Source organism: Oncorhynchus mykiss, chromosome 13 (genome assembly GCF_013265735.2).
Source record: "Oncorhynchus mykiss isolate Arlee chromosome 13, USDA_OmykA_1.1, whole genome shotgun sequence".
NCBI lineage: Eukaryota > Metazoa > Chordata > Actinopteri > Salmoniformes > Salmonidae > Oncorhynchus > Oncorhynchus mykiss.
This window is the reverse complement of record NC_048577.1, coordinates 51905579-51932019: the sequence shown is the minus strand read 5'-3', so window position 1 is coordinate 51932019 and position 26441 is coordinate 51905579. Positions and strand designations below refer to the sequence as shown.

Genomic DNA, 26441 nt, shown 5'->3' with positions numbered 1-26441 from the left:
AATAGTTGTTATTTAGTCAGCATCATTATGAATGGTTTAACCTTTTAATAGTTGTTATTTAGTCAGCATCATTATGAATGGTTTAACCTTTATTAATAGTTATTATTTAGTCAGCATCATTATGAATGGTTTAACATGTAATAGTTATTATTTAGTCAGCATCATTATGAATGGTTTATCCTTTAATAGTTGTTATTTAGTCAGCATCATTATGAATTGTTTAACATGTAATAGTTGTTATTTAGTCAGCATCATTATGAATGGTTTAACCTTCAATAGTTGTTATTTAGTCAGCGTCATTATGAATGGTTTAACATGTAATAGTTGTTATTTAGTCAGCATCATTATGAATGGTTTAACCTTCAATAGTTGTTATTTAGTCAGCATCATTATGAATGGTTTAACCTTCAATAGTTGTTATTTAGTCAGCATCATTATGAATGGTTTAACCTTTATTAATAGTTATTATTTAGTCAGCATCATTATGAATGGTTTAACCTTTAATAGTTTAACCTTTAAACCATTCATAATGATGCTGGAAAATGGCAACTGTTCCTCCTCTCCGCACTCACCCTGAGGTGCGTGTTCTCAGCCCGGTACCATCAGTTCCGGCACCACGCACCAGGCCTCCAGTGCGCCTCCAGAGTCCAGTACATCCTGTTCCTCCTCTCCTCACTCGCCCTGAGTGCGTGTCACGCCCTGACCTTAGTGATCTTTGTTTTCTTTATTGTTTTGGTTAGGTCAGGGTGTGACGAGGGTGGTATGGGTGTTTTTGTCTTGTCTAGGGCTTTTTGTTTTTTCTATGGGGTTTTGGTATTGTCTAGGTAATGTAGGTCTATGGTGGCCTGAATTGGTTCCCAATCAGAGACAGCTGTTTATCGTTGTCCTTGATTGGGGATCCTATTTAGGTTGCCATTTTCCATTTTGGTTTTGTGGGTTATTGTCTATGTGATGTTGCATGTCAGCACTAGTGTCGTATAGCGTTCACTGTCATTTTGTTATTGTTGTATAGTTTGTTCAGTATTCTTCATTATAAAAAAGAAGATGCATTATCATCACGCTGCGCCTTGGTCTCCTCACTACGACGATCGTGACACCAGTCTAACTTCAACATAAACATGTTTCCTGCGACGCTGCTGGCAAGGGCCTCCAGTGAGTTTCTATGGACCGATACATGGACAAAAAACTGTGGAGGAATATTCTGTCAAATCAATTGGATAACATGATTCACTAAAAGTTCTATACTGTTTTTTTGTTTGGTTTTAGAGGTGTGTTTTTTCAGACTGAACTCACACAGCCAGGCTCTATGACCCTGCAGCCTGGACAGTCCCTAACCCTCTCCTTTAAGGTCTCTGGATATTATTTAACCCCCTAGAGTCGATTGACACACTAGACCCCTGGACTTTTTCACATTTTATTACATTACAGCGTCATTCAAAGTTGATAAAATTGCTTTTTTTCCTCAATCTGCACAAAATACCACATAATGACAAAGCAAAACTTTTTTTTTTGCAAATATATGAAATCAAATGGAAATATCACATTTACATAAGTATTTTTGACTCATTACTCAGTGCTTTGTTGAAGCACCTTTGGCAGCAATTACAGTTACAGCCTTGAGTGTTCTTGGGTGTGACATTGCTATCTTGGCACACCTGTATTTTTGGGGAGTTATTCCTATTCTTCTCTGCAGATCCTCTCAAGCTGTCAGGTTGGATGGGGAGTGTTGGTGCACAGCTACTTTCAGGTTTCTCCAGAGATGTTTGATCGGGTTCAAGTCGGGGCTCTGACTGGGCCACTCAAGGTTTTCATCAAGGATCTTTTCCTTGATCCTGACTAGTCTTCCAGTCCCTGCCGCTGAAAAACATCCCCACAGCATGATGCAAATCAAATAGCTAAATTATCCATAGTATGAAGGTCTTAAAACAATTCCATATGTCTAAAAATGTTACCAGTACCAGCTACTGTACAGGTAGGATACGACAACCTGCAGGAAAAGCAGGAAAAGCAGTTCAGTATCACCAGAGACTCTGACAGCAGCACAGTGCTCAAAGACCCCACAGTGATACAAACCAGGACCGGACCTGTACAATAACTGAAGACCCATGTGAATCAAACACAAGTGCCACATATGGCCGCCATTGATTCAATATAATATAATAATATCAATCAAAGAACTGCTCCATAAAAATAAAACTTCTTATTGATACACTGGCACAATAAGTGGCTATGTCACTATTACATGTACACCTTGAGTTTTCACCAAAACTTTTCACAACAGTACCAGTATACATAGTATTTTAGACCACTAGATCTACGGGGAGAAACATGTAACACCATTGAGATGCAAATGTGTTTCTGTTCACATAGACCCAAGGTCTCCTCCCATTTCAATAGTCTGATATAACTGCCCTCCACAGACCATCTCCCTCAGTCACGACGACCCCTCCCAGTCTGTGCTTCTTTTACAGAATTTTAGATCCGTAACACAATGAGAGTTCTAGAATGCATGTTCCTCCTGGCTCTCATCTCAGGTGAGTTATGTGTTTCCAGTGTAGGAGACAGGAAAGGAGCTGTTCTAATTGGCTGGTGGGTGATAGTCATCTAAACTCTGTTTGTTTTTCAGTTGTTCAGGGGCAGTCACTCACCTCCTCTGAGCCAGTCGTGAAGAGACCTAGTGAGTCAGTAACACTGTCCTGTACTGTGTCTGGATTCTCCATGGGTAGCTACTACATGCACTGGATCCGTCAGAAACCAGGGAAAGGATTGGAGTGGATTGGATTCATTGACACTGGAACCACTGCTTATTATGCCCAGTCTCTCCAGGGCCAGTTCACCATCACCAAAGACACCTCCAAAAACCAGCTGTACTTAGAGATGAAAAGTCTGAAGACTGAAGACTCTGCTGTTTATTATTGTGCCAGAGACACACAGTGACACAGGAGGCTGCAGCACCGTACAAAAACTGATCGACACTGATCACTGTATGAGAGGCAATGAGGCGCATCTGTTGCTCAGACACACCCTCTATGAGAGAGTAGAAGGTCTCAAAAGTAATGGAAAAAACACTGATATCAGTATTATCCCCATAAAATAATCCACACACATTACAACAGTGAAAAGCACATTATTTACATAAACTCAAAGTCAACTTTACAGAATTTAGTTTATATTAGCAATTACATTTTGAATATTTGTTTCGGACAGAATTCAATTAATGTGATCAGCAAACAGAAATATACTGAAACTAAAAAGAGTAATGGAACAATTATAGGTCCTTATAGGAACTCCCCATAGATTCACAACAGGGTTTAGCAGTAAGAGATATATCTAATTCAATACAACTTGTATTGTTCCACATAGGGAAATGGTCTTGTTTTTGTGCAGTTGTTCAGCACTATATAATATCAAACATATCTAGTCTGAACATCCAAAATGTAAAATCTGAAATTCAGCGAGCAGAATAAAGGACAGGGAGGGGAGATAATGAAGAAAGGTATTTATGTTTTTAAATTTGATAAATATCTGTTTTCACTTTGTCATTATGGGGTACTGTATATAGATTTTTGAGGGAAAAAAATCATTGTATAATTTTTAGAATAAGGCTTTAACGTGACAAATTGTGGAAAAAGTAAAGGGGTCTGAATACTTTCCGAATGCACTGTATATAGCGCGTTTCAAGGATCCAAAACTTCTTATTGATACACTGGCACAATAAGTATCTATGTCAATATTACATGAACACCTTGAGTCTTCACCAAAACTTTTCTCAACAGTGCCAATATACGTAGTATTTTAGTCTGATATAACTGCCCTCCACAGACCATCTCCCTCAGTCACGACGACCACTCCCAGTCTGTGCTTCTACTTTTACAGAATTTTAGATCCGTCCCACAATGAGATTTCTAGAATGCATGTTCCTCCTGGCTCTCATCTCAGGTGAGTTATGTGTTTCCAGTGTAGGAGACAGGAGAGGAGCTGTTCTAATTGGATGGTGGGTGATAGTCATCTAAACTCTGTTTGTTTTTCAGCTGTTCAGGGACAGTCACTCACCTCCTCTGAGCCAGTGGTGAAGAGCCCTGGAGAGTCAGTAACACTGGCCTATGCTGTGTCTGGACTACCCCTGAGCTGGTTACACTGGATCCATCAGAAACCTGGGAAAGGTTTGGGCTTGAGGTTTGAGTGGTTTGAGTGGATTGGGCTCATTGACAGTGGCACTGGCACTATATTTGCCCAATCTCTACATGGTCAGTTCACCATCACCAAAGACAGCTCCAAAAACCAGCTGTACCTCGAGGTAAAAAGCCTGAAGACCAAAGACTCTGCTGTTTATTATTGTGCCAGAGACACAGTGACAAAGAAGCTTGTATCGCCATACAAAAACGGGCAATTAGCGTATCAGTTATTTAAGCACACACACACACACACACACACACACACACACACACACACACCCATATACACACAAACACTACTCAACAGCAGTGGAAAACACAATGTCCACTGATATCAATGTTATCCACATAAAACATCCACACACATTATAAACAGTGAAAACATACTATTTACAATTACTCAGAAGTACCTTTTATGCAACTCAGACTTCATATTAGCTATTATGTTTTGAGCATCTTTATCAGACAGAATTATATTAATTTGATCATCAAACAGAAATACACTCAAACTAAAAACAGTAATGGATTAATTATAGATCCCTGGGGAACTCCACAACAGATTCCCAAGAGGGGATGAGCAGTAAGAGATACATATATTTCAATACTAATTGTATTGTCCCACATTGGGAAATATTCCTGTTTCTTAGCTCATTCAGCATTGTATAAGAAGAAAAAACACACATCTAGTGTGAATACCGCTTATGAAAAATCTGAAAAACAGAGAGAAGAATGAAAGATGGAGGGGAGGGAGGGAACCAAGGAGTAGAGCAGATGATATCTCTGTCTTAGTCTCCATTTAAACCTCTAGAGGGCGTTCTATGCAAAGTCTCCCTCCCCTTTATACCATTATAATCAGACACAGCTCTGGAATATTCATTATAGCCAGCTTGGACTGACATTACAACAAGTCCTGCACTAACCTGACTATCACTGAACAATGAGGACTGTCTGGAGTTTAGTAGTCATATACAGTAAGTTAAACATTACAATGAGCTAATACTGAACAATGGAACTGATGAGCCTCTGGAGTTTAGTTGTCATGGTGATGTCCATGGACAGTAAGGTAAAACACTACATGGTGACTGAAGAATGTCTGAGAATCATGGTTAAACTCAATATATTAGTGTAAATGCCACATCTTCAACTGAATATTAAAATGTTTTTGTTTTGCAGGTGTTTGTTGTGATGTCAGACTGGATCAGTCAAGGAGACTGTTAAATTATCATGAAAAACATCTGGATATAAACTGGATAAGGCAGCAACCAGGAAAAAGACTAGAGTTGATTGGTATAATTATGGTTCAGGCTCTGCTACCTGCTCAGACTGCCTGAAAGGCTGGTTCACCCTGACTGAGGATGTCTCCATAAACACACAGTTCTTAGAGGCCAAGATTCTGAGAGCAGAGGACTCTGATGTTTATTATTGTGCTGGACAGACACAGTGACTGGAGCTGGTGAAGCAGCTGTACAAAACCCTCAGCTCCAGTCTCTGTTAACATCAATCCCATGGCCCCACCAACACTATAGGATGGAGTAAACACATCCTACTGTAAATTATAACCCAAATATAAAAAATGTATGTATAACTTGAAAAGCATTACATATTCCTGGCAACCTGTCAAGATAACTGTATGAATATCATGATGAAACTTTGACTGAAAACTTTATAGCCATTCAAAGTGAGTTGACAATGTCAAATAAGCCCACAACAGTTTTAGTATATGCAGTCAATCTGCCATATATTTATCAATCTCTAGCAGCTAAAACCATTCATTTAGTCATGTCTTTCAATTTGGGGAACTTAATTGCGTGAAACCAGATTTCAAATTTCAGGAAACAGAATTAAGTTACGTGCACAAGAACAGTGTAATGCCTTTCTTGCAAGCTCCAAACCTAACAATGCAGTAATCAATAGCATTGTAGCACAAAAAATAACATAATTTAGAACAAAAACACACAAGATGTAAAAACAAGGATTATGAAGATCACAGGAAAGAAGAGAAGCTACTGTATATACATTAAGTTCCAAGACCATATTTACAATGTGCAGGGATACTCTAGGCATTCTGTTAGCTATTTAGCAATCTTATGGCTTGGGGATAGAAGCTGTTCAGGACCGTGTTTGTGTCAGACTTGATGCATCGTTACTGACTGCCAAGCGGAAGCAGAGAGAACAATATGTGGCTTTGGTGGTTGGAGCATTTAACAATTTATTTTATATATTTTCCAGGCCTTCTTTTCACAGAGGTCCTGGATGGCAGGGGTCTCAGCCCCAGTAATGTACTGGGCTGTCCAAACCACCCCCTGTAGCACCATGCGATCAAGGGCGGTGCTGTTGCCATACCAAAAAGTGATGAAGACAATCAAGATGCTCTCATATAGAACAGCGATGATCATTTATGTTAAAGAGCAATGGAACAAGTATGGGACAAGTTTATTGTATTAATCCCAATAGATTCTGTCATTCTGTGCTGTTCTGAGAAACATGCTGCCAATATAAACCTTATAAGAATATCTCTCCCTCTTAGTCTCTATTTAAACCTCCAGAGGGCTATTAAAAGTCTTCCTCCCCTTCATCCCTTTATAATCAGACAGTCAGCTCTGGACTTCTCATTATAGGCAGCTTGGACTGACATTACAGAGGGCCCTGCACTAACTATCACTGAATAATGGAACTGACGAGTCTGGAGTTTGTCATGATGATACAATACTGATACATTACTGTCCATACACAGTAATAATAGACATGTACATGTAAGTTCAAAAATGTTTAATGTTTATAATAAGGTTAAAAGAGCTGAAGGGATTTTCAAGGGCCTCCTCATTCCAGACGCTCTCAGCGGTGAAGGTGCCACTCACATGCCATCTCAGCAACACAATGGGGGCCTTGACGGAGGGATAGGAGTCGTTTAGCGGCATCCTTACCACAGACCGGGTGGTCTAAGACTTTCTTCATCTCCTCCGTGAATCTGGAGTAAGAGATGCGGATGGGGGACTGTCTCTCCCACACCGCTGTGGCCCAGGAAAGTGCTGCTCCACTGAGGCAGCCAATCAGAAAGTAAATCTTGGCCCGTTCGAATGGCATAAGAGTAGGGCTGTTGCTCAAATACTACTATGAACATTGAACCAAAAAAGCTCTGCACACTCCGAGGTTGCCATCGTAATGCTCGGGAGTCGGAACAAATGGCTCCCGGAGCGGAGGAGAAGGACTTGGAACTGGTCGTGAGCTCTGTGCGAAGGGTCGGCCCTGTAGGTCGTACAAGCTCTTTGAAAACTTCTTGATGTTTTCCAGAAGGGTCTTCAGGGCTTGGTCATGTTGCTCGAGCAGGGCGCCTTGGTTGACGAGGGTTTGGTAGAGAGTAGCAGAGTCTGCTGGGTTAATCTTTTTGGCCCGGTCATACTGTTACGCAGAGTGGAACAGGGGAACCCAAGAGCAGACTCAGAGGAGGAGACAAGGATGAAGTAACCAAGGTATTTATTGAGACACAGGGGGAGATGGAGTGCAGGTCATGGGAAGCTCGGGCGGGTTGTTGGAAACCAGGAGCGGAGGCTGAGGCTGGAGCGAGAGGGGTTGAGACAGGGTAAGCAGGTCTTTAAGGGAATCCAATGGAGTAGTAGAATGGGGAATCCAGGACAGAGTAGCAGGATGACGAGAAGTGGGACTGGAAACAGGGACCAGAGTCAGAGTGGGCAGAACTGTAGAGGAGAGGAAAAGGGAAAACGGGTCCAAACGGATAACAGGATCTGAATAGTAACAAACGGCTAGGACCGTAGACAGACTGATTACAATCTGGCAGTGTGGAAGTGGCAGGACTGTAGAGGTCTTGATTATGTAGAGGTCTTGATTATGGAACAGGTTGCAGCTGGTGGGGATCTGCTCTGACTCCAGCACACCTGTCTCTGCCCACACAATCACAGAGGGAGAGGGAGAGGGAGTACTGGGGGAGTGGCGGCAGGTAGATCAAAAGAGTCCATATTAATAAAGGAAAGGAATAACAGTACATTTAGATAGCAATAAAAACTGGCCTATAGAGGCACAAAAACTTTACAAAATGCAGGAACTTATTCAAGAAATACCCAGTGTAATATATTATACAAATAAAGCGAACTGGATGGAATATGGGGAAAAATGCACCAAATTATTTGTCAATCTTCAACACAGAAATGCTTCCAAAATTATTTTGCAGTTTTGGAGCAGTGGCTTCTTCCGTGCTGAGCGGCCTTTCAGGTTAGTCGATATAGGACTCGTTTTACTGTGACTATAGATACTTTTGTACCTGTTTCCTCCAGCATCTTCACAAGGTCATTTGCTGTTGTTCTGGGATTGATTTGCATTTTTCGCACCAAAGTACTTTCACCTCTAGGAGACAGAACGCGTCTTCTTCCTGAGCAGTATGACGACTGCATGGTCTCATAGTGTTTATACTTGCATAATATTGTTTGTACAGATGAACGTGGTACCTTCAGGCATTTGGAAATTGCTCCCAAGGATGAACCAGACTTGTGGAGGTCTACAATTTTATTTCTGAGGTCTTGGCTGATTTCTTTTGATTTTCCCATTATGTTAAGCAAAGAGGCACTGAGTTTGAAGGTATGCCTTGAAATACATCCACAGGTACACCTCCAATTGACTCAGATGATATCAATTAGCCTAGCAGACGCTTCTAAAGCCATGACATCATTTTCTGGAATTGTCCAAGCTCTTTAAACTTGTTAGGGATAGGGGGCAGCATTTTCACATTGGATGAATTGCGTGCCCATAGTGAACTGCATCCTACTCTGTCCTAGATGTAAATATATGCATATTATTATTACTATTGGATAGAAAACACTCGGAAGTTTCTAAAACTGTTTGAATTAGGTCTGTGAGTATAACAGAACTCATAGGGCAGGCAAACTTCCAAACAGGAAGTGGAAATTCTAGGGCTGGTCGAATTTCAAGTCATCGCCTATCCACATCCAAACAAGATATGGATCTGTTCGCACTTCCTATGCCTTCCACTAGATGTCAACAGTCAGGAGAGCGCGGAATGAAGCCTTTAGTGTGATGTATGACCGGATGGGAGGGGAATGAGTCAGTGGACTGTCAGAATGCCAGTTCCTGGTTGCGCAAAGTACTGTTGATGCGTTCCATGACTCTGCAGACAAAAACGAATGCTCCGGTTGGAACGTTATTGGCTATACAGTGGGGAGAACAAGTGTTTGATACATTGCCGATTTTGTAGGTTTTCCTACTTACAAAGCATTTTGAGGTCTGTTATTTTTATCATATGTACACTTCAACTGTGAGAGACAGAATCTAAAACAAAAATCCCATTTTATTAATCTGTAGGGCATAAATCTGTTGTTATTGAGTTATAATGGTTACAATTAATACTAGTTGAAAAAGCCTGTTTGAGAACAATTCTAGTGGACAAAACAGACTCACACACATACCGTGAATGAACACCAACATAAGTATTAAACTATAGAGTCCTCATTGTTCAGTATTAGTTAATGCAGGTCTTGCATTAACGAATACTGTTAATAATGCAGACAACACTGATAAGCTGAGAGGGCATTGAACAGAGAGCAAAGTTGCACATGGCCAAATCAATTCCAATAATTAATGAAATAATTATATGTTTACTATGACACTTCACCACCCACCAATAACACTTTAGGTCATGACTGATACTTTAAGAAAGGCTGCAGTAGGGTATTGGCCCAAAACATTATTAACACACATTATCACTGCATATTGCCTATGCTTGAATTGCCCTGCCAATATTGTTCTTCTCATATCATTTTGAAATTAGGTACCAGTCAAATGTTTGGACACACCTAGTCATTCAAGGGTTTTTCTTTATTTTGTACCATTTTCTATATTGTATAATAATAGTGAAGACATCAAAACTATGAAATAACACATGGACTCATCTAGTAACCAAAAAAAGTGTTGGCATTCTCTCAACCAGCATCACCTGGAAAGCTTTTCCAACAGTCTTGAAGGTGTTCCCACAAATGCTGAGCACTTGTTGGCTGCTTTTCCTTCAATCTGCAGTCAAAATAATTCCAAACCATCTCAACTGGGTTGAGGTCTTGTGATTGTGGAGACCAGGTATTCTGATGCAGCACTCACTCACTCTCCTTCTTGGTCAAATTGACCTTAGACAGCCTGGAGGTGTGTTGGGTCATTGTCCTGTTGAAAAACAAATGATAGTCCCACTAAGCGCAAACCAGTTGGGTTTGTGCATCACTGCAGAATGATGTGGTACTGTAGCCATGCTGGTTAAGTGTGCCCAGAATTCTAAATATATCACAGACTGTGTCACCAGCAAAGCACCCCCACACCATCAAACCTCCTCCTACATGCTTCACGGTGGGAACCACACATGAGGAGATCATCCGTTCACCAACTCTGCTTCTCACAAAGACACAGCGGTTGGAACAAAATAAATCAAAAATTTGGACTCATCAGGCCAAAGGACATATTTTCACCAGTCTAATTTCCATTGCTCGTGTTTCTTGGCCCAAGCAAGTCTCTTCTTCTTATTGGAGTCCTCTAGAATTGGTTTCTTTGCAGCAATTTGACCACGCAGGCATGAATTACTCAGTCTTTTCTGAACAGTTGATGTTCAGATGTGTCCCTTACCTGAACTCTGTGAATCATTTTTTGGGCTGCAATCTGAGGTGCAGTTAACTCTAATTAACTTATCTGCTGCAGCAGAGGTAACTGAGTCTTCCTCTCCTGTGGCGGTACTCATGAGTGCCAGTTTCATCATAGCGCTTGCTGATTTTTGTTACTGCACTTTAAGAAACTTGAAAAGTTCTTGAAATTTTCGTGTTGACTGACCTTCATGTCTTAACTTAATGATGGATTGTCATTTATCTTTTCTTATTTGAGCTGTTCTTGCCATATTTTGGACTTGATCTTCTTCCAAATAGGGCTATCTTCTGTATACCACCCCTACCATGTCACAACACAACTGATTTGCTCAAAAGCATTAAGTAGAAAATAAATTCCACAATTAACTTTTAACAAGGCACACCTGTTAATTGAAATTCATTCCAGGTGACTACCTCATGAAGCTGGTTGAGAGAATGCCAAGAGTGTACGAAGCTGTCATCAAGGAAAAGAGTGGTTACTTTGAAGAATCTCAATACTAAAATATATTTTGATATGTTTAACACTTTTTTGGTTACTACATGATTCCACATGTTTTATTTCATAGTTTTGATGTAGAAAATTGTAAAAAAATAAAAAAAATAAAGCCAAACCCTTGAAATAGTAGGTGTGTCCAAACTTTTGACTGGTACTGGATATATAATTATTAATCATATATAATAATTGAATATACCAATTATTGGTGTCACTCAAGGATCTACACCGAACAAATATATAAATGCAACATGTAAAGTGTTGGTCCCATGTTTCATGAGCTGAAATAAAAGATCCCATAAAATCAATGTTCCATAAGTACAAAAAAGCTTATTTCTCTCAAGTTTTGTGCACAAATTTTAGTGAGCATTTCTCAATATCTTTGTATTACTATGCAAGTCAGTTAAGAAGAAATTATAATTTTCAATGACGGCCTAGATCAGAACAACAGATTTGTACCTTGTCAGCTCTGGGATTCAATCTTGCAACCTTTCAGTTACTAGTTCAACACTCTAACCACTAGGCTACCACCTGCCATGTGACGTGTGTGGCATATCAAGAAGCCTATTAACCCATTACAGTCTAAGTGCTGGCTGGGGGAATGGGTGAGGGGTTGTACTATAGTTTGCCATCAGATATTCTATTTAATTTTGATTCACATGATTACTTTTATGACCTTTCCTTCATATTTTTTATCCAAAAATGGTAGGTATGTGTTTTTATATGTTTTCATGGTTTATCATTTTAGATTTAATTGAAAATCTGATGTCGACCAGTGTGTGTAGTTGATGCAAATGGTGTTGAATTGAGTCTTTTAGAAACTTTCATAGTTTTGTACAGCACTGCACAATAATAAACAGCAGTCGTCAGTCTTCAGATTGTTCAACTGGAGATACACCTGCTCTTTGCTATTGTCTCTGGAGATGGTGAACCGCCCCGAACAGAATGTGAATAGTAGATGTAACTACAACCACTGCTAATATAGGACACCCACTCCAGTCCTTTCCCAGGAGCCTGTCTGATCCAAGCTGCATCAATGTTTCCACCAAACCCGTTATATGTACAGGTCAGTTTGTGGGAATCCTGATGCTTTTTAACCACTGGCCCAGACTCAGTTAGTGTCTGACCCTGGACAGCTGTGGAAATGAAATACCCAAAACTTTAGAATGCAAACATTCATACACATGAACAGTGATGTCTTTAAACATGTCTATATACATAATTTTCGAGAAAAATTACTGAAAATGATGGAACATTCATTCTAGTGAACACAGAATATTGTAACTTACTTTTTACAGGGACCAACATGAGTACTAAACTCCAGACAGTCCTCATTGTTCAGTGACAGTCAGGTTTTATGCCGTGCTTGCTACAGAATCAATCCACACTGCCTATAATGAGAAGGCTGAGTGTCTGATTATAAAGGGATAAACAGGAGGGAGACTTTGCATAGACCGCCCTCTAGAGGTTTAAATATCCTGACAGGGAGAGATCTTCTGCTCTATTCCTTTATTCTCTCTCCTCTCTGTCCTTTGTTCTTCTCTCTGTAGCTCAGATTCTACTTATGAGACGTGTTGACTATAATGGCTCTAGAATGATGTGTTGACTATATATAATGGCTTTAGTATGATGTGTTGACTATATATAATGGCTTTAGTATGATGTGTTGACTATATATATAATGGCTTTAGTATGATGTGTTGACTATATATATAATGACTTTAGTATGATGTGTTGACTATATATAATGGCTTTAGTATGATGTGTTGACTATAATGGCTTTAGTATGATGTGTTGACTATATATATAATGACTTTAGTATGATGTGTTGACTATATATAATGGCTTTAGTATGATGTGTTGACTATATATAATGGCTTTAGTATGATGTGTTGACTATATATAATGGCTTTAGTGTGATGTGTTGACTATATATATAATGGCTTTAGTATGATGTGTTGACTATATATAATGGCTTTAGTGTGATGTGTTGACTATATATATAATGGCTTTAGTATGATGTGTTGACTATATATAATGGCTTTAGTATGATGTGTTGACTATATATATAATGGCTTTAGTATGATGTGTTGACTATAATGGCTTTAGTATGATGTGTTTACTATAATGGCTTTAGTATAATGTGTTGACTATATATAATGGCTTTAGTATGATGTGTTGACTATATATAATGGCTTTAGTATGATGTGTTGACTATATATAATGGCTTTAGTATGATGTGTTGACTATATATAATGGCTTTAGTATGATGTGTTGACTATATATAATGGCTTTAGTATGATGTGTTGACTATATATAATGGCTTTAGTATGATGTGTTGACTATATATAATGGCTTTAGTATGATGTGTTGACTATATATAATGGCTTTAGTATGATGTGTTGACTATATATAATGGCTTTAGTATGATGTGTTGACTATATATAATGGCTTTAGTATGATGTGTTGACTATATATATAATGGCTTTAGTATGATGTGTTGACTATATATAATGGCTTTAGTATGATGTGTTGACTATAATGGCTTTAGTATGATGTGTTGACTATATATAATGGCTTTAGTATGATGTGTTGACTATATATAATGACTTTAGTATGATGTGTTGACTATATATAATGACTTTAGTATGATGTGTTGACTATAATGGCTTTAGTATGATGTGTTGACTATATATAATGGCTTTAGTATGATGTGTTGACTATATATAATGGCTTTAATATGATGTGTTGACTATATATATAATGGCTTTAGTATGATGTGTTGACTATATATAATGGCTTTAGTATGATGTGTTGACTATATATAATGGCTTTAATATGATGTGTTGACTATATATATAATGGCTTTAGTATGATGTGTTGACTATATATAATGGCTTTAGTATGATGTGTTGACTATATATAATGGCTTTAGTATGATGTGTTGACTATAATGGCTTTAGTATGATGTGTTGACTATATATAATGGCTTTAGTATGATGTGTTGACTATATATAATGGCTTTAGTATGATGTGTTGACTATATATAATGGCTTTAATATGATGTGTTGACTATATATATAATGGCTTTAGTATGATGTGTTGACTATATATAATGGCTTTAGTATGATGTGTTGACTATATATAATGACTTTAGTATGATGTGTTGACTATATATAATGGCTTTAGTATGATGTGTTGACTATATATAATGGCTTTAGTATGATGTGTTGACTATATATAATGACTTTAGTATGATGTGTTGACTATATATAATGGCTTTAGTATGATGTGTTGACTATATATAATGGCTTTAGTATGATGTGTTTACTATAATGGCTTTAGTATGATGTGTTGACTATATATAATGGCTTTAGTATGATGTGTTGACTATAATGGCTTTAGTATGATGTGTTGACTATATATAATGGCTTTAGTATGATGTGTTGACTATATATAATGGCTTTAGTATGATGTGTTGACTATATATAATGGCTTTAGTATGATGTGTTGACTATATATAATGGCTTTAGTATGATGTGTTGACTATATATAATGGCTTTAATATGATGTGTTGACTATATATAATGACTTTAGTATGATGTGTTGACTATATATAATGGCTTTAGTATGATGTGTTGACTATATATAATGGCTTTAGTATGATGTGTTGACTATATATATAATGACTTTAGTATGATGTGTTGACTATATATAATGGCTTTAGTATGATGTGTTGACTATATATAATGGCTTTAGTATGATGTGTTGACTATATATAATGGCTTTAGTATGATGTGTTGACTATATATAATGGCTTTAGTATGATGTGTTTACTATATATAATGGCTTTAGTATGATGTGTTGACTATATATATAATGGCTTTAGTATGATGTGTTGACTATATATAATGACTTTAGTATGATGTGTTGACTATATATAATGGCTTTAGTATGATGTGTTGACTATATATAATGGCTTTAGTATGATGTGTTGACTATAATGGCTTTAGTATGATGTGTTGACTATATATAATGGCTTTAGTATGATGTGTTGACTATATATAATGGCTTTAGTATGATGTGTTTACTATAATGGCTTTAGTATGATGTGTTGACTATATATAATGGCTTTAGTATGATGTGTTGACTATAATGGCTTTAGTATGATGTGTTGACTATAATGGCTTTAGTATGATGTGTTGACTATATATAATGGCTTTAGTATGATGTGTTGACTATATATAATGGCTTTAATATGATGTGTTGACTACATATAATGTCTTTAGTATGATGTGTTGACTATAATGGCTTTAGTATGATGTGTTGACTATATATAATGGCTTTAGTATGATGTGTTGACTATATATAATGGCTTTAATATGATGTGTTGACTACATATAATGTCTTTAGTATGATGTGTTTACTATAATGGCTTTAATATGATGTGTTGACTATATATAATGGCTTTAGTATAATGTGTTGACTATATATAATGGCTTTAGTATGATGTGTTGACTATATATAATGGCTTTAGTATGATGTGTTGACTATAAGGGCTTTAGTATGATGTGTTGACTATATATAATGGCTTTAGTATGATGTGTTGACTATATATAATGGCTTTAGTATGATGTGTTGACTATATATAATGGCTTTAGTATGATGTGTTGACTATATATAATGGCTTTAGTATGATGTGTTGACTATATATAATGGCTTTAGTATGATGTGTTGACTATATATAATGGCTTTAGTATGATGTGTTGACTATATATAATGGCTTTAGTATGATGTGTTGACTATATATAATGGCTTTAGTATGATGTGTTGACTATAATGGCTTTAGTATGATGTGTTGACTACATATAATGTCTTTAGTATGATGTGTTGACTATAATGGCTTTAATATGATGTGTTGACTATATATAATGGCTTTAGTATGATGTGTTGACTATAATGGCTTTAGTATAATGTGTTGACTATATATAATGGCTTTAGTATGATGTGTTGACTATATATAATGGCTTTAGTATGATGTGTTGACTATATATAATGGCTTTAGTATGATGTGTTGACTATAATGGCTTTAGTATGATGTGTTGACTACATATAATGGCTTTAGTATGATGTGTTGACTATAATGGCTTTAGTATGATGTCTTGACTATATATAATGGCTTTAGTATGATGTGTTGACTATATATAATGGCTTTAGTATGATGTGTTGACTATATATAATGACTTTAGTATGATGTGTTGACTATATATAATGGCTTTAGTATGATGTGTTGACTATATATAATGGCTCTAGAATGATGTGTTGACTATAATGGCTTTAGTATGATGTGTTGACTATATATAATGGCTTTAGTATGATGTGTTGACTATATATATAATGGCTTTAGTATGATGTGTTGACTATATATAATGGCTTTAGTATGATGTGTTGACTATATATCATGGCTTTAGTATGATGTGTTTACTATATATAATGGCTTTAGTATGATGTGTTGACTATATATAATGGCTTTAGTATGATGTGTTGACTATATATAATGGCTTTAGTATGATGTGTTGAAGATCAGCAACACGGGGACAAAAGTCTGCATGGTTTAAACGCTTTTGGTAAGGTTACTTAATTCAATTATAATTTGACAATTTTTGAGACTGAGCATTAGTCTTAATATGTTGATATCTTGTTGTGGAGCTGTATATTATGTTGTGCTTGCATCATTCTCACATGGGTATCTGGGAATTTGTTCAGGTCTGGTGCTGGTTTGTATCACTGTGGAGTGTAGCGAACAATGTAATACACAGCTATGTCTTCAGGTTGCAGGCTCTGCCTTTTAAAATACACAGAGTTGCTGGAGGCAGCTCTTGAAATGCTGAACATGTTATTCAGTGCATAATTTATGTAGATATCTCCATCATCCCATATATGGGAAATCCACTCCATAGATTTCCCTGCAGGCTTTCGAACCCAACCTGTGGCAAAGCTTGTGCTGCTATCACTAACAGAATACCCAGAGACCTTACAGGTGATGCTCGGAGACTCTCCAGACCACCACAGTACACATCTGTGGGAAAAACAATTAGTCACATGTTACATAGTATAGCTCAGTATGACTGTTAAGGATATTGTTAAATCATATTTTCTCAATATATTTTGTTGAGAATCAACCCATTCCTTCCCCGAAATCTCGAGAGACTTACAGGAGGCAGCTGCCAGCTCTTCTCTACTTCAACTGACTCTCACATTTCTTTACAGTGTGTTACTATTATCATTATTATTATCACTTCCATTGCTATTGTCATCACTGAATATCTCTAAATTAGAACATCATCATTTAATTTTGGGGGGTTCTCAAGGATCTTTCCTTGGTCGTTTACTGATTTTAGTTTACATTCACATCTATATTCGTATCTAAAAGCATATTTGAAGAGTTTCATTCCTAAAACACACTATTCTCATCCATATTCAGAAATCTTGGTAACTTATCTTTTATTGTTTAAATAACTTTTGAATGAGAATAGTGTGTTTTTCACTATTTAATCATTGCATGGGGTTGTTCAATGACAGACATGTATTTGTTCAAAATCACGTGATGGTTTCATTTCAGAGACACAAATAATATATAGTTTTTGCAAAATTCTATATATCTGTCTCACTCTTAGCAAAATAAATAGTACATAACTACATGTTTTTATAAAGAACTGTACAAATTAAACCACATTTTTCAAGACATGAGTATGAGATCTGTATGTAAAACTTTTACATTTGGCATTTTAGTCATTTAGCAGATGCTCTTATCCAGAGTGACTTACAGTAAGTGCGTTCATCTTAATATAGCTAGGTGAAACAACCACGTATCAGTCAAATGCAGTACCAGTCAAAAGTTTGGATACAGCTCATTCAAGGGTTTTTCTTTATCTTTACTATTTTCTACATTCTAGAATAATAGTGAAGATATCAAAACGATGAAGTAACACATACAGAATCAGGTATCAACCAAAAAAGTGTTAAACAGATCAAAATGTATTTTATATTTGAGATACTTCAAAGTAGGCACCCTCTGCCTTGACAGCAAAGGGTAAACATTCCAGGTAAACAGAAAGTGTTCAGATAAAGATATTTCATAAATATTAGATGACGCTTACCCAGACACACTTGTGTAAATTGATGGGTCATGTGAAATAGATGTTATAACCCCCAGCCACATCCAGTGGTGAAAAAAAGTACTAAATTGTCATACTTGAGTAAATGTAAAGATAGAAAATGACTGAAGTAAAAGTCACCTAGTAAAATATTACTTGAGAAAAAGTCTAAAAGTGTTTGGTTTTTAAAATAGCTAAGTATCAAAAGTAAAAATATAAATAATTTGAAATTCCTTATATTAAACCAGACAGCCCAAATGCACTTTTTATTTTATATTTATTGGTGGATAGCCAGGGGCACACTCCAACACTCAGACATAAGTTACAAACAAAGCATTTGTGTTTAGTGAGGCTACCAGATCAAATGCAGTCGGGATGACCAGGGATGTTCTCTTGATAAGTGTGTGAATTGGACAATTTTCCTGTCAAAATGTAACAAGTACTTTTAAGTGTCAGGGAAAATGTATGGAGTTAAAAGTACATTATTTACTTTCGGAATGTAGTAAAGTAAAAGTTGCCCAAAATATAAATAGTAAATTAATGTACAGATACCGTCCCAAAAATACTTAAGGAGTACTTTAAAGTATTTTTACTGAAGTACTTTACACCACTGCCCAAATGCCTTCACACCAGCACATTAGCATACTTTATATACTGTTACACTTGCACTTATCACACAGTATTAAATACATAAGTTAAGGATATACAACCTGAGTTAAAACCTGAGTGAGGTACACATGCACAGTATATAAACAGATGCATGCACCATATATTTATGTGGTGGACACTTGATACGGTCCCAGGTTGTGAGGGTAGGAAACAACATCTCCACCTCACTGATCCTCAACACTGGGGTCCCACAAGGGTGCGTTCTCAGCCCTCTCCTGTACTCCCTGTTCAACCAAGACTGCATAGCCATGAACGCCTCCAACTCAATCATCAAGTTTGCAGACAACACTACAGTGGTAGGCTTGATTACCAACAACGACGAGTCGTCCTACAGGGAGGAGGCGAGGGCCCTCGGAGTGTGGTATCCGGAAAATAACCTCTCACTCAATGTCAACAAAACAAAGGAGATGATCGTGGACTTCAGGAAACAGCAGTGGGAGCATCCCCCCCATCCACATCGATGGGACAGTAGTAGAAAAGGTGGAATGTTTTAAGTTCCTTGACGAACATATCATGGACAAACTGAAATGGTCCACCCACACAGACAGGGTGGTGAAGAAGGCGCAACAGAGCTCCTTCAACCTCAGGAGACTGAAGAAATTTGGCTTGTCAGCTAAAACACTCACAAACCTTTACAGATGCACAATCGAGAGAATCCTGTCGGACTGTATCACCGCCTGGTACAGCAACCGCTCCGCCCACAACTGTTCTCCAGAGGGTAGTGCGGTCTGCACAATGCATCACCGGGGGCACCTCATGTCACAGGAAGGACAAAAAGATCATGAAGGACATCAACCACCCGGGTCACTGCCTGTTCACCCCGTTATCATCCAGAAGGCTAGGTCAGTACAGGCGCATCAAAGCTGGGACCGAGAGACTGAAAAACAGTTCTATCTCAAGGCAATCAGACTGTTAAACAGCCATCACTAGCACATTAGAGGCTGCTGCCTATAGGCATAGACTAGGAATCACTGGCCACTTTAAGTACCACCGCATATGTTAAATTGGTCGGATTACCAGAATATAGTTCATTTTCTCCCCACCTTCTGATGTTCCCAGAATCTCTATGTTAACCAAGGGTTTTGCAAATGTAACATCAGCAGGGTAGAGAGAGGAAAAAGGGGGGAAGAGGTATTTATGACTGTCATAAACCTACCCCCAGGCCAATGTCATGACACCCCTCACGACCCTGGTAAATATTAGGCCACACAACATTCCTGTGTCCCCTCAATATGGAGAACCACCCTCAGAACATTAAACATCCAAGAAAGGGCCTTTGGAACAATGGTTTCCCTCAGCCACAATGATGGTCATGACGATAGATGGAATATGAAAATGTATGGCATTTTTGTTTTGTTATTAAAGGTTAATAGATGACGTTATTATGAAAACATTGTAACGTCAACAGTTTTCCAAGTATATGTTTGATTTTTATACATTGTACGCTGTGTGGAAAATGTCCAAATCAAAGAGAATGTTTTGGTAAAGATGAAATGTGAAGTTTGTTGTCTAAAATTGGATTTGAGTAAAATCTATACCTTGCTCTTAACTTGGTACGCCCAGAGAATTGCCCTAAAGGCGATTATGCCCACTTCTGACCTGAGGGTATAAAACCTGTGAGTGAAGAATTAACAGATAAGACTAAGTGGCCCAAGCTGCAGCCGAGGTCGAAAAAGTAAACAAACCCAAAACGCAACACAAGTTTGAAGACAAAGACATCTTTTCTACCCAAGTAGCTGTGTCTAAGAGGGTGAATTCAAGTCGAACCACCTAGTCTCTACTCCCCATCAAATCGTGGTATCTACACTGTTTCATTCCTACGCTGTGAGCTCTGAGCTACAGAGCTGTCTGTCCTCAGAAGAGCCCTTCCAGAGCAAGGGCAAGGGAACAGAACCCTAAGCCAAAAGGACACTGATATTGTGAGGACAACCAGAGAATTGCACCGGAGAAGTGCGTCATTGAGCAGCTTGAACAGTCCACGCGGAGAGTCCACGGAGACCTTCCCCACGTAATTACATCATTATATTCTGACCCATAAGAGCGGCAGTTTGGGGCAAGGCTAGGGTTAGAATAAGCATAGCTGACAAATTCACCCAAATGTATATTTCTCTTGTGTACTTTCTCTTTTTCTCTCTTTTAAATCCCCATTTTGAGTAACACGCGCCATAGTGTGTTGGTCCGTTATCCTCTAGTGACTCCCCATCCCGCATGAGGGAGCGTAATCATCGACTGACACTAATTAGCATAACGCAACGGACATAAATATTCCTAGAAAACATTCCTATTCATGAAAATCACAAGTGAAATATATTGAGACACAGCTTAGCCTTTTGTTAATCACCCTGTCATCTCATATTTTCAAAATAGGCTTTACAGCCAAAGCCAAACAAACATTTGTGTAAGTTTATCAATAGCCTAGCATAGCGTTTTGTCCAGCTAGCAGCAGGTAACTTGGTCACGAAAATCAGAAAAGCAATCAAATTAAATCGTTTACCTTTGATGTGCTTCGGGTGTTTTCACTCACGAGACTCCCAGTTACATAGCCAATGTTCCTTTTTTCCAAAAATATTATTTTTGTAGGCGAAATAGCTCCGTTTGTTCTTCATGTTTGGCTGAGATATCGCCCGGAAATTGCAGTCAGGAAACGCCGAAAAATATTCCAAATTATCTCCATAATATCGACAGAAGCATGGCAAACATTATTTATAATCAATCCTCAAGGTGTTTTTCAAATATCTATTCGATAATATATCAACCGGGACTGGTGGCTTCTTAGTAGGATAGAGAGAAACAATGGCCGCACACACCAAACATTCTGAGAGACTTCAGTTGACCACTGACGCAATGTTGACGTTCAGGCTCATTTTTCAAAATAAAAGCCTGAAACTATGTATTGTGACACTAGACACATTAGGGAAGCCATAGAAAAAGGAATATGGTTGATATCTCATTCACTGCTTAATAGGGACGTATAGGAACGCAGAGCCTTCTAAATAAGAGTCCCTTCCTGTTTGGATTTTTCTCAGGCTTTCGCCTGCAACATCAGTTCTGTTATACTCACAGACAATAGTTTTACAGTTTTGGAAACTTTAGAGTGTTTTCTATCCTAAGCTGTCAATTCTATGCATACTCTAGCATCTTGTCCACAAAATATACAAAATATCCCGTTTACTACGGGAACGTTATTTTTCCAAAAATGAAAATACTGCCCCCATGTCACAAAAAGTTATAATAGGTTCTAATCAATAGCCTAGAATGTGTTTTTGTGATTGTGTATCTTTTATCATCATTTTAGCTTTCTAGTAAATGAATACTCAACTAAGATTGGTGTGGTACGAACTCATTGGTGAGACCCGGGTCCGTGCAGATTCCCGGATTATGCGACGTTCAGAACGAGACTGTGGAGGTAACTGATTAATTAGCGGCTGTTGTAAAATCGATATTCTGATATTCTTTGAGTTAATTTGGGAAATAAAAACTCAATAGAACCAATTTTCCCATGATTCCCCAGGTTAATGAGTTAATAATTGCTTGATTCAGTTAATCACGCAATTAGAAACCTTTAATAATTCGATGAGCAACAGTCGTCACATTAACTAATACAACGTCACGACAGTAGCTTGTGAGGTTGGAACTTGTGGTTAAATATTATATTATGTAGAAGGTTGGAGCTATATATTGAGCAAACATATATATTATGTCGAAGCAAATCTTTTTTTATAATTTCAAAGATACCAACGTAGTATAAACTAAATGAATCAATCCATCGTGGATTTGACTTGTTAAGGTTAATATCACCCCACTTGATTGATACATGTAACTCTCTTTAAAGGATGAGTGATTTTTTTGTACCTGTCTGGCCCTGGTTTGTATCACTGTAAGTCTCAGGCACAATATTAAACAGCTGTGTTTTCAGTCTGCAGGTTCTGCCCTGTTATAGTCATTATCTTGTTAGAGGAGTCTAAAGTGAGGCTGACCTTTTTTTCAGTGAATCCTTGTAGACTGTGTTTCCGGTATATATTTGCCCAATCCACTCCAGTCCTTTCCCTGCAGGTTGTCGGATCCAAGCTGTCCAATAGCTAGTAACAGAATATGAGACCTTACAGGAGGTGGTCAGTGGTTGACCTGGCTGAACAGTCATAGAGGCTGGCTGAGTGAGTTATTCACAGTGAACACCTTTGGGAAGAGAAAGAAGGAAGAGATAATTACAAGCTACAAATAGTGTCAAATTATATCAGTCTAATTCAATTTTCATTAATGTGTTTTTTCCCCCAGATCCAAAGAGACTCACAGGATACAGCTGCCAGCAGCAGCAGTAGAGATGCACTGAACATGGTTTGTGTTGAAGCTGAACTGGTTCTCTGGAATTGCACATCTTTCCTCTCCAGGACTCGGAGGGACGTACTATGGGACAAAAAATGAGAGAATGTTTGTATAATAGAGAGGTGGAGAGAGTGAGAGGCGTCGAGCGACAAGTGATATTTGCAGGAATATAATAACTCCCAATATTAGTAGAACATGCTCGGGGTTAGAAAAGGCCTTGGTTGTGGGACATATGACATTGATAGTTTATTGCATTGTTAGTAATCCTAATATCTTGAACCCAATATTTTCAATTATGGTCTTTGCTAAAATGCATTTCCATGGTTGTGCTTGTGAACATTGTCATTCTACAACATTAATCTGAGGGTATTGATGCTGCTTGTGTTGAATGGGGAAGTGGTTTTTGTACAGCTCTCTCACCACTCTCTCTCACTGTGTGTACCGGGCACAGTAATACAATGCTGTGTCCTCACTCTTCAGACTGTTCATCTGTAGGTACAGCTTACTGCTGGAGTCATCTCTGGAGATGGTGAATCTACCCTGTATTGACTGAGAATAGAATGGACTCGATCCACCAGTGTGTATAAAGGCAACAAACTCAAGTCCTTTCCCAGGAGCCTGTTTCATCCATGCCATATGGTAGCTACTGAATGTGAACCCAGAGGTGGTACAACTCAGTGTGTTGGATTCTCCAGGCGTTTTAATCCCTGGTCCAGACTCAGTCAGTGTCTGACCATGAACACCTGTGGAAATATAAAGCAGAGATCATGATGAAGTAAATACATCCTGATGTGTTGACTTATTCATTTGATTAACATTGTTAATATCCTCACCTGTTAGATAGACTGTCAGTAAGAGTACTCCTGTGGTAGGAAACATGGTGATCTGTGTAGTTCTCTAAAGGTAGTTTAGAAAGTCCTCAGCAGAAAAAGCCTTCAACAGAGACATTAATAAATATGGAGGACTGGGAAGTTTTGCATGAGACCCTCCTCACTGGGAGGACCAATCACAAGAGAATATGATACATTCCTACAGTTCAACTGGTATGAGGTCATTTTGAGATGCTCATTTATGGAACATAACATGGACCTGGGAACGACTTAAAATGAGACATTTAAGAATGACTTATTAAAGTAGAGTATTTGTACCTGTTCCTGCGTCATCAAAGTATGTCAGAATGAAACCATCTGAATCTCTCAATACTAATTTTGGTGAATAAATGTTTAATTAAGCTTTATAATAGAGACGGTATTCCATCATATCTGTTTTTATACTGTGATATGTAATGATAGGGCCTGTTACAGGTTGTGGTTTCTCCATTTATGTTTTGAGGTTGGACTTTTTGCACGTGTAGCACATGTGCGCTTAGGGTGCACTGATTGTTTGTCACCTCGTTAGTCAGTATGCGTTATACATGTGCTGGTTTCTATCTCATTAGTGGGAAGGTGTTTTAACTGTGCTGGCCCAGGTGCTATTTAAGAGTGGCTGGCCCAGTGCTACAGTTGTCTTGAGAGATGTGGAGGATCAACACCTTTAGTTGACTCTCCCTATTTGATTTCTAGAACAAGATTTATATGTCTGATTAGTGTTTTTTTGGTTTGCTTTCTGTCGAAGTTTGGAGTGGGTTTTTCTTTTGTGTGCCTCTTCTTGGGAAAATTAAGTTGGCACTCATGTTGGGTGTCTTTTAGGCTCCAGTTGTTGTTGCTTGTCAACTTTCAGTGGACACCCCCATGAGTGTCTTTCAGAACCCCTCCTCAACCCCACCTGTTTCGTTTTGGTTGTTTGTCATTGACTCTTTGTTAGTTTCCCCCTTCTGTTTGAATGACATTTTTAGTTTTCTTGCTGGGGAACATAACAGGGCCTACTCCATCTAGGTCAGGCCTGGGCCGGCTCGGGGCTCTATGCCTCCCGCGACCTGATTAAATACAGCCTGCGGAATCATGCTCAGATCACAAAGAATTTGCGAGTTAAAACTTTGAAAAACGTATTTGTTATTCAAATTAAAAGCCCAATGAATACTCGCCTTTATGTAATGATTTAACTCCCACCGCTTGTGCAACATTTATTTTGAAGGCATGAATAAATAACAACTGCATGAGGACAGACAGTGACTGACAGGCTGACACACATGTCACAGTTACAAATAGTAGCTAGCTAGAAATTGCGCAAAAAAATAGTTTTTCAACAATTTCAAAGAAAAGGAAAGTAGACAATGAATGTAGGGTGTTCCATTAAGAATGGACATTGACATTTTTATTTATTGAGGTATAAGGGAAAGCTGTGTGCTTAGTGTGCAAAGAGAGCATCACTGTCTTGAAAGACTACAACTTGTCCCGACACTTCCAGACGAAGCATGCAGAGAAATATAGGAATATGTTTTCTGAGCAGAGGGCAAGTGCATCAAAGAGTTGCATTCTCATTTGCAAAAGCAGCAAGGACTTTTAACAAAACTGCATTTAGCAAACAACAGAATTGCGAGAGCCTGCTATGTACTGTCCCACAAAATGTCTTAACATAGCAAGCCATTCGCTGAGGGTGAATTCATTAAAGAATGTTTAATTGACTCTGCAGCAATACTTTGCACAGACAAGAAAGAGCTGTTTGAAAATGTTTCCCTGTCAAGACAAACAGTGACACTGCGTGTTGAGGACATTGCAGAGAATATGGAACAACAGTTGAAAGACAAGGTAAGGGATTTCACCTATTTCACCTTGGCCCTGGATGAGAGCAGTGGTGCACGTGACACAGCGCAATTGTTGATATGCTTACGATGTCACCCACCTTCCAACACAACTAGTCTGTTTGCTATCAGATGACCAGCGGGAGAAGTATACATCGATGCTGCGTGCTTTGAACTGTGAGTTTTCTCATCATTTTGAGGATTTCAAAGTGTTGGAAAATGACATGCTGTTGGTTTCCTCTCCTTTCACCTTCAATGTGGATAACGCTTCAACTGTAAAGGGTTGCGCTGATCGAA

General features: G+C 38.2%; 3 gene segments (V, D, J or C); 2 read left to right on the top strand and 1 right to left on the bottom strand.

The window, feature by feature from the left end:
* The first annotated feature begins 2399 nt into the window (after nucleotides 1-2399).
* LOC110486756 lies at nucleotides 2400-2952 on the top strand. The segment is given in 2 exon segments: nucleotides 2400-2534; nucleotides 2627-2952. Coding segments are annotated over 2 exon segments (354 nt in total).
* Nucleotides 2953-3896: 944 nt separating this feature from the next.
* Nucleotides 3897-5393, top strand: LOC110485214. The segment is given in 3 exon segments: nucleotides 3897-3939; nucleotides 4032-4366; nucleotides 5349-5393. Coding segments are annotated over 3 exon segments (423 nt in total).
* An 18467-nt stretch (nucleotides 5394-23860) lies between these two features.
* The window catches only part of LOC118938323, a 38863-nt gene continuing 36282 nt past the window's right edge, over nucleotides 23861-26441 (bottom strand). Inside the window, 1 exon segment of the V gene segment in view lies at nucleotides 23861-24207. Coding sequence covers nucleotides 23894-24207 — 314 coding nt within the window.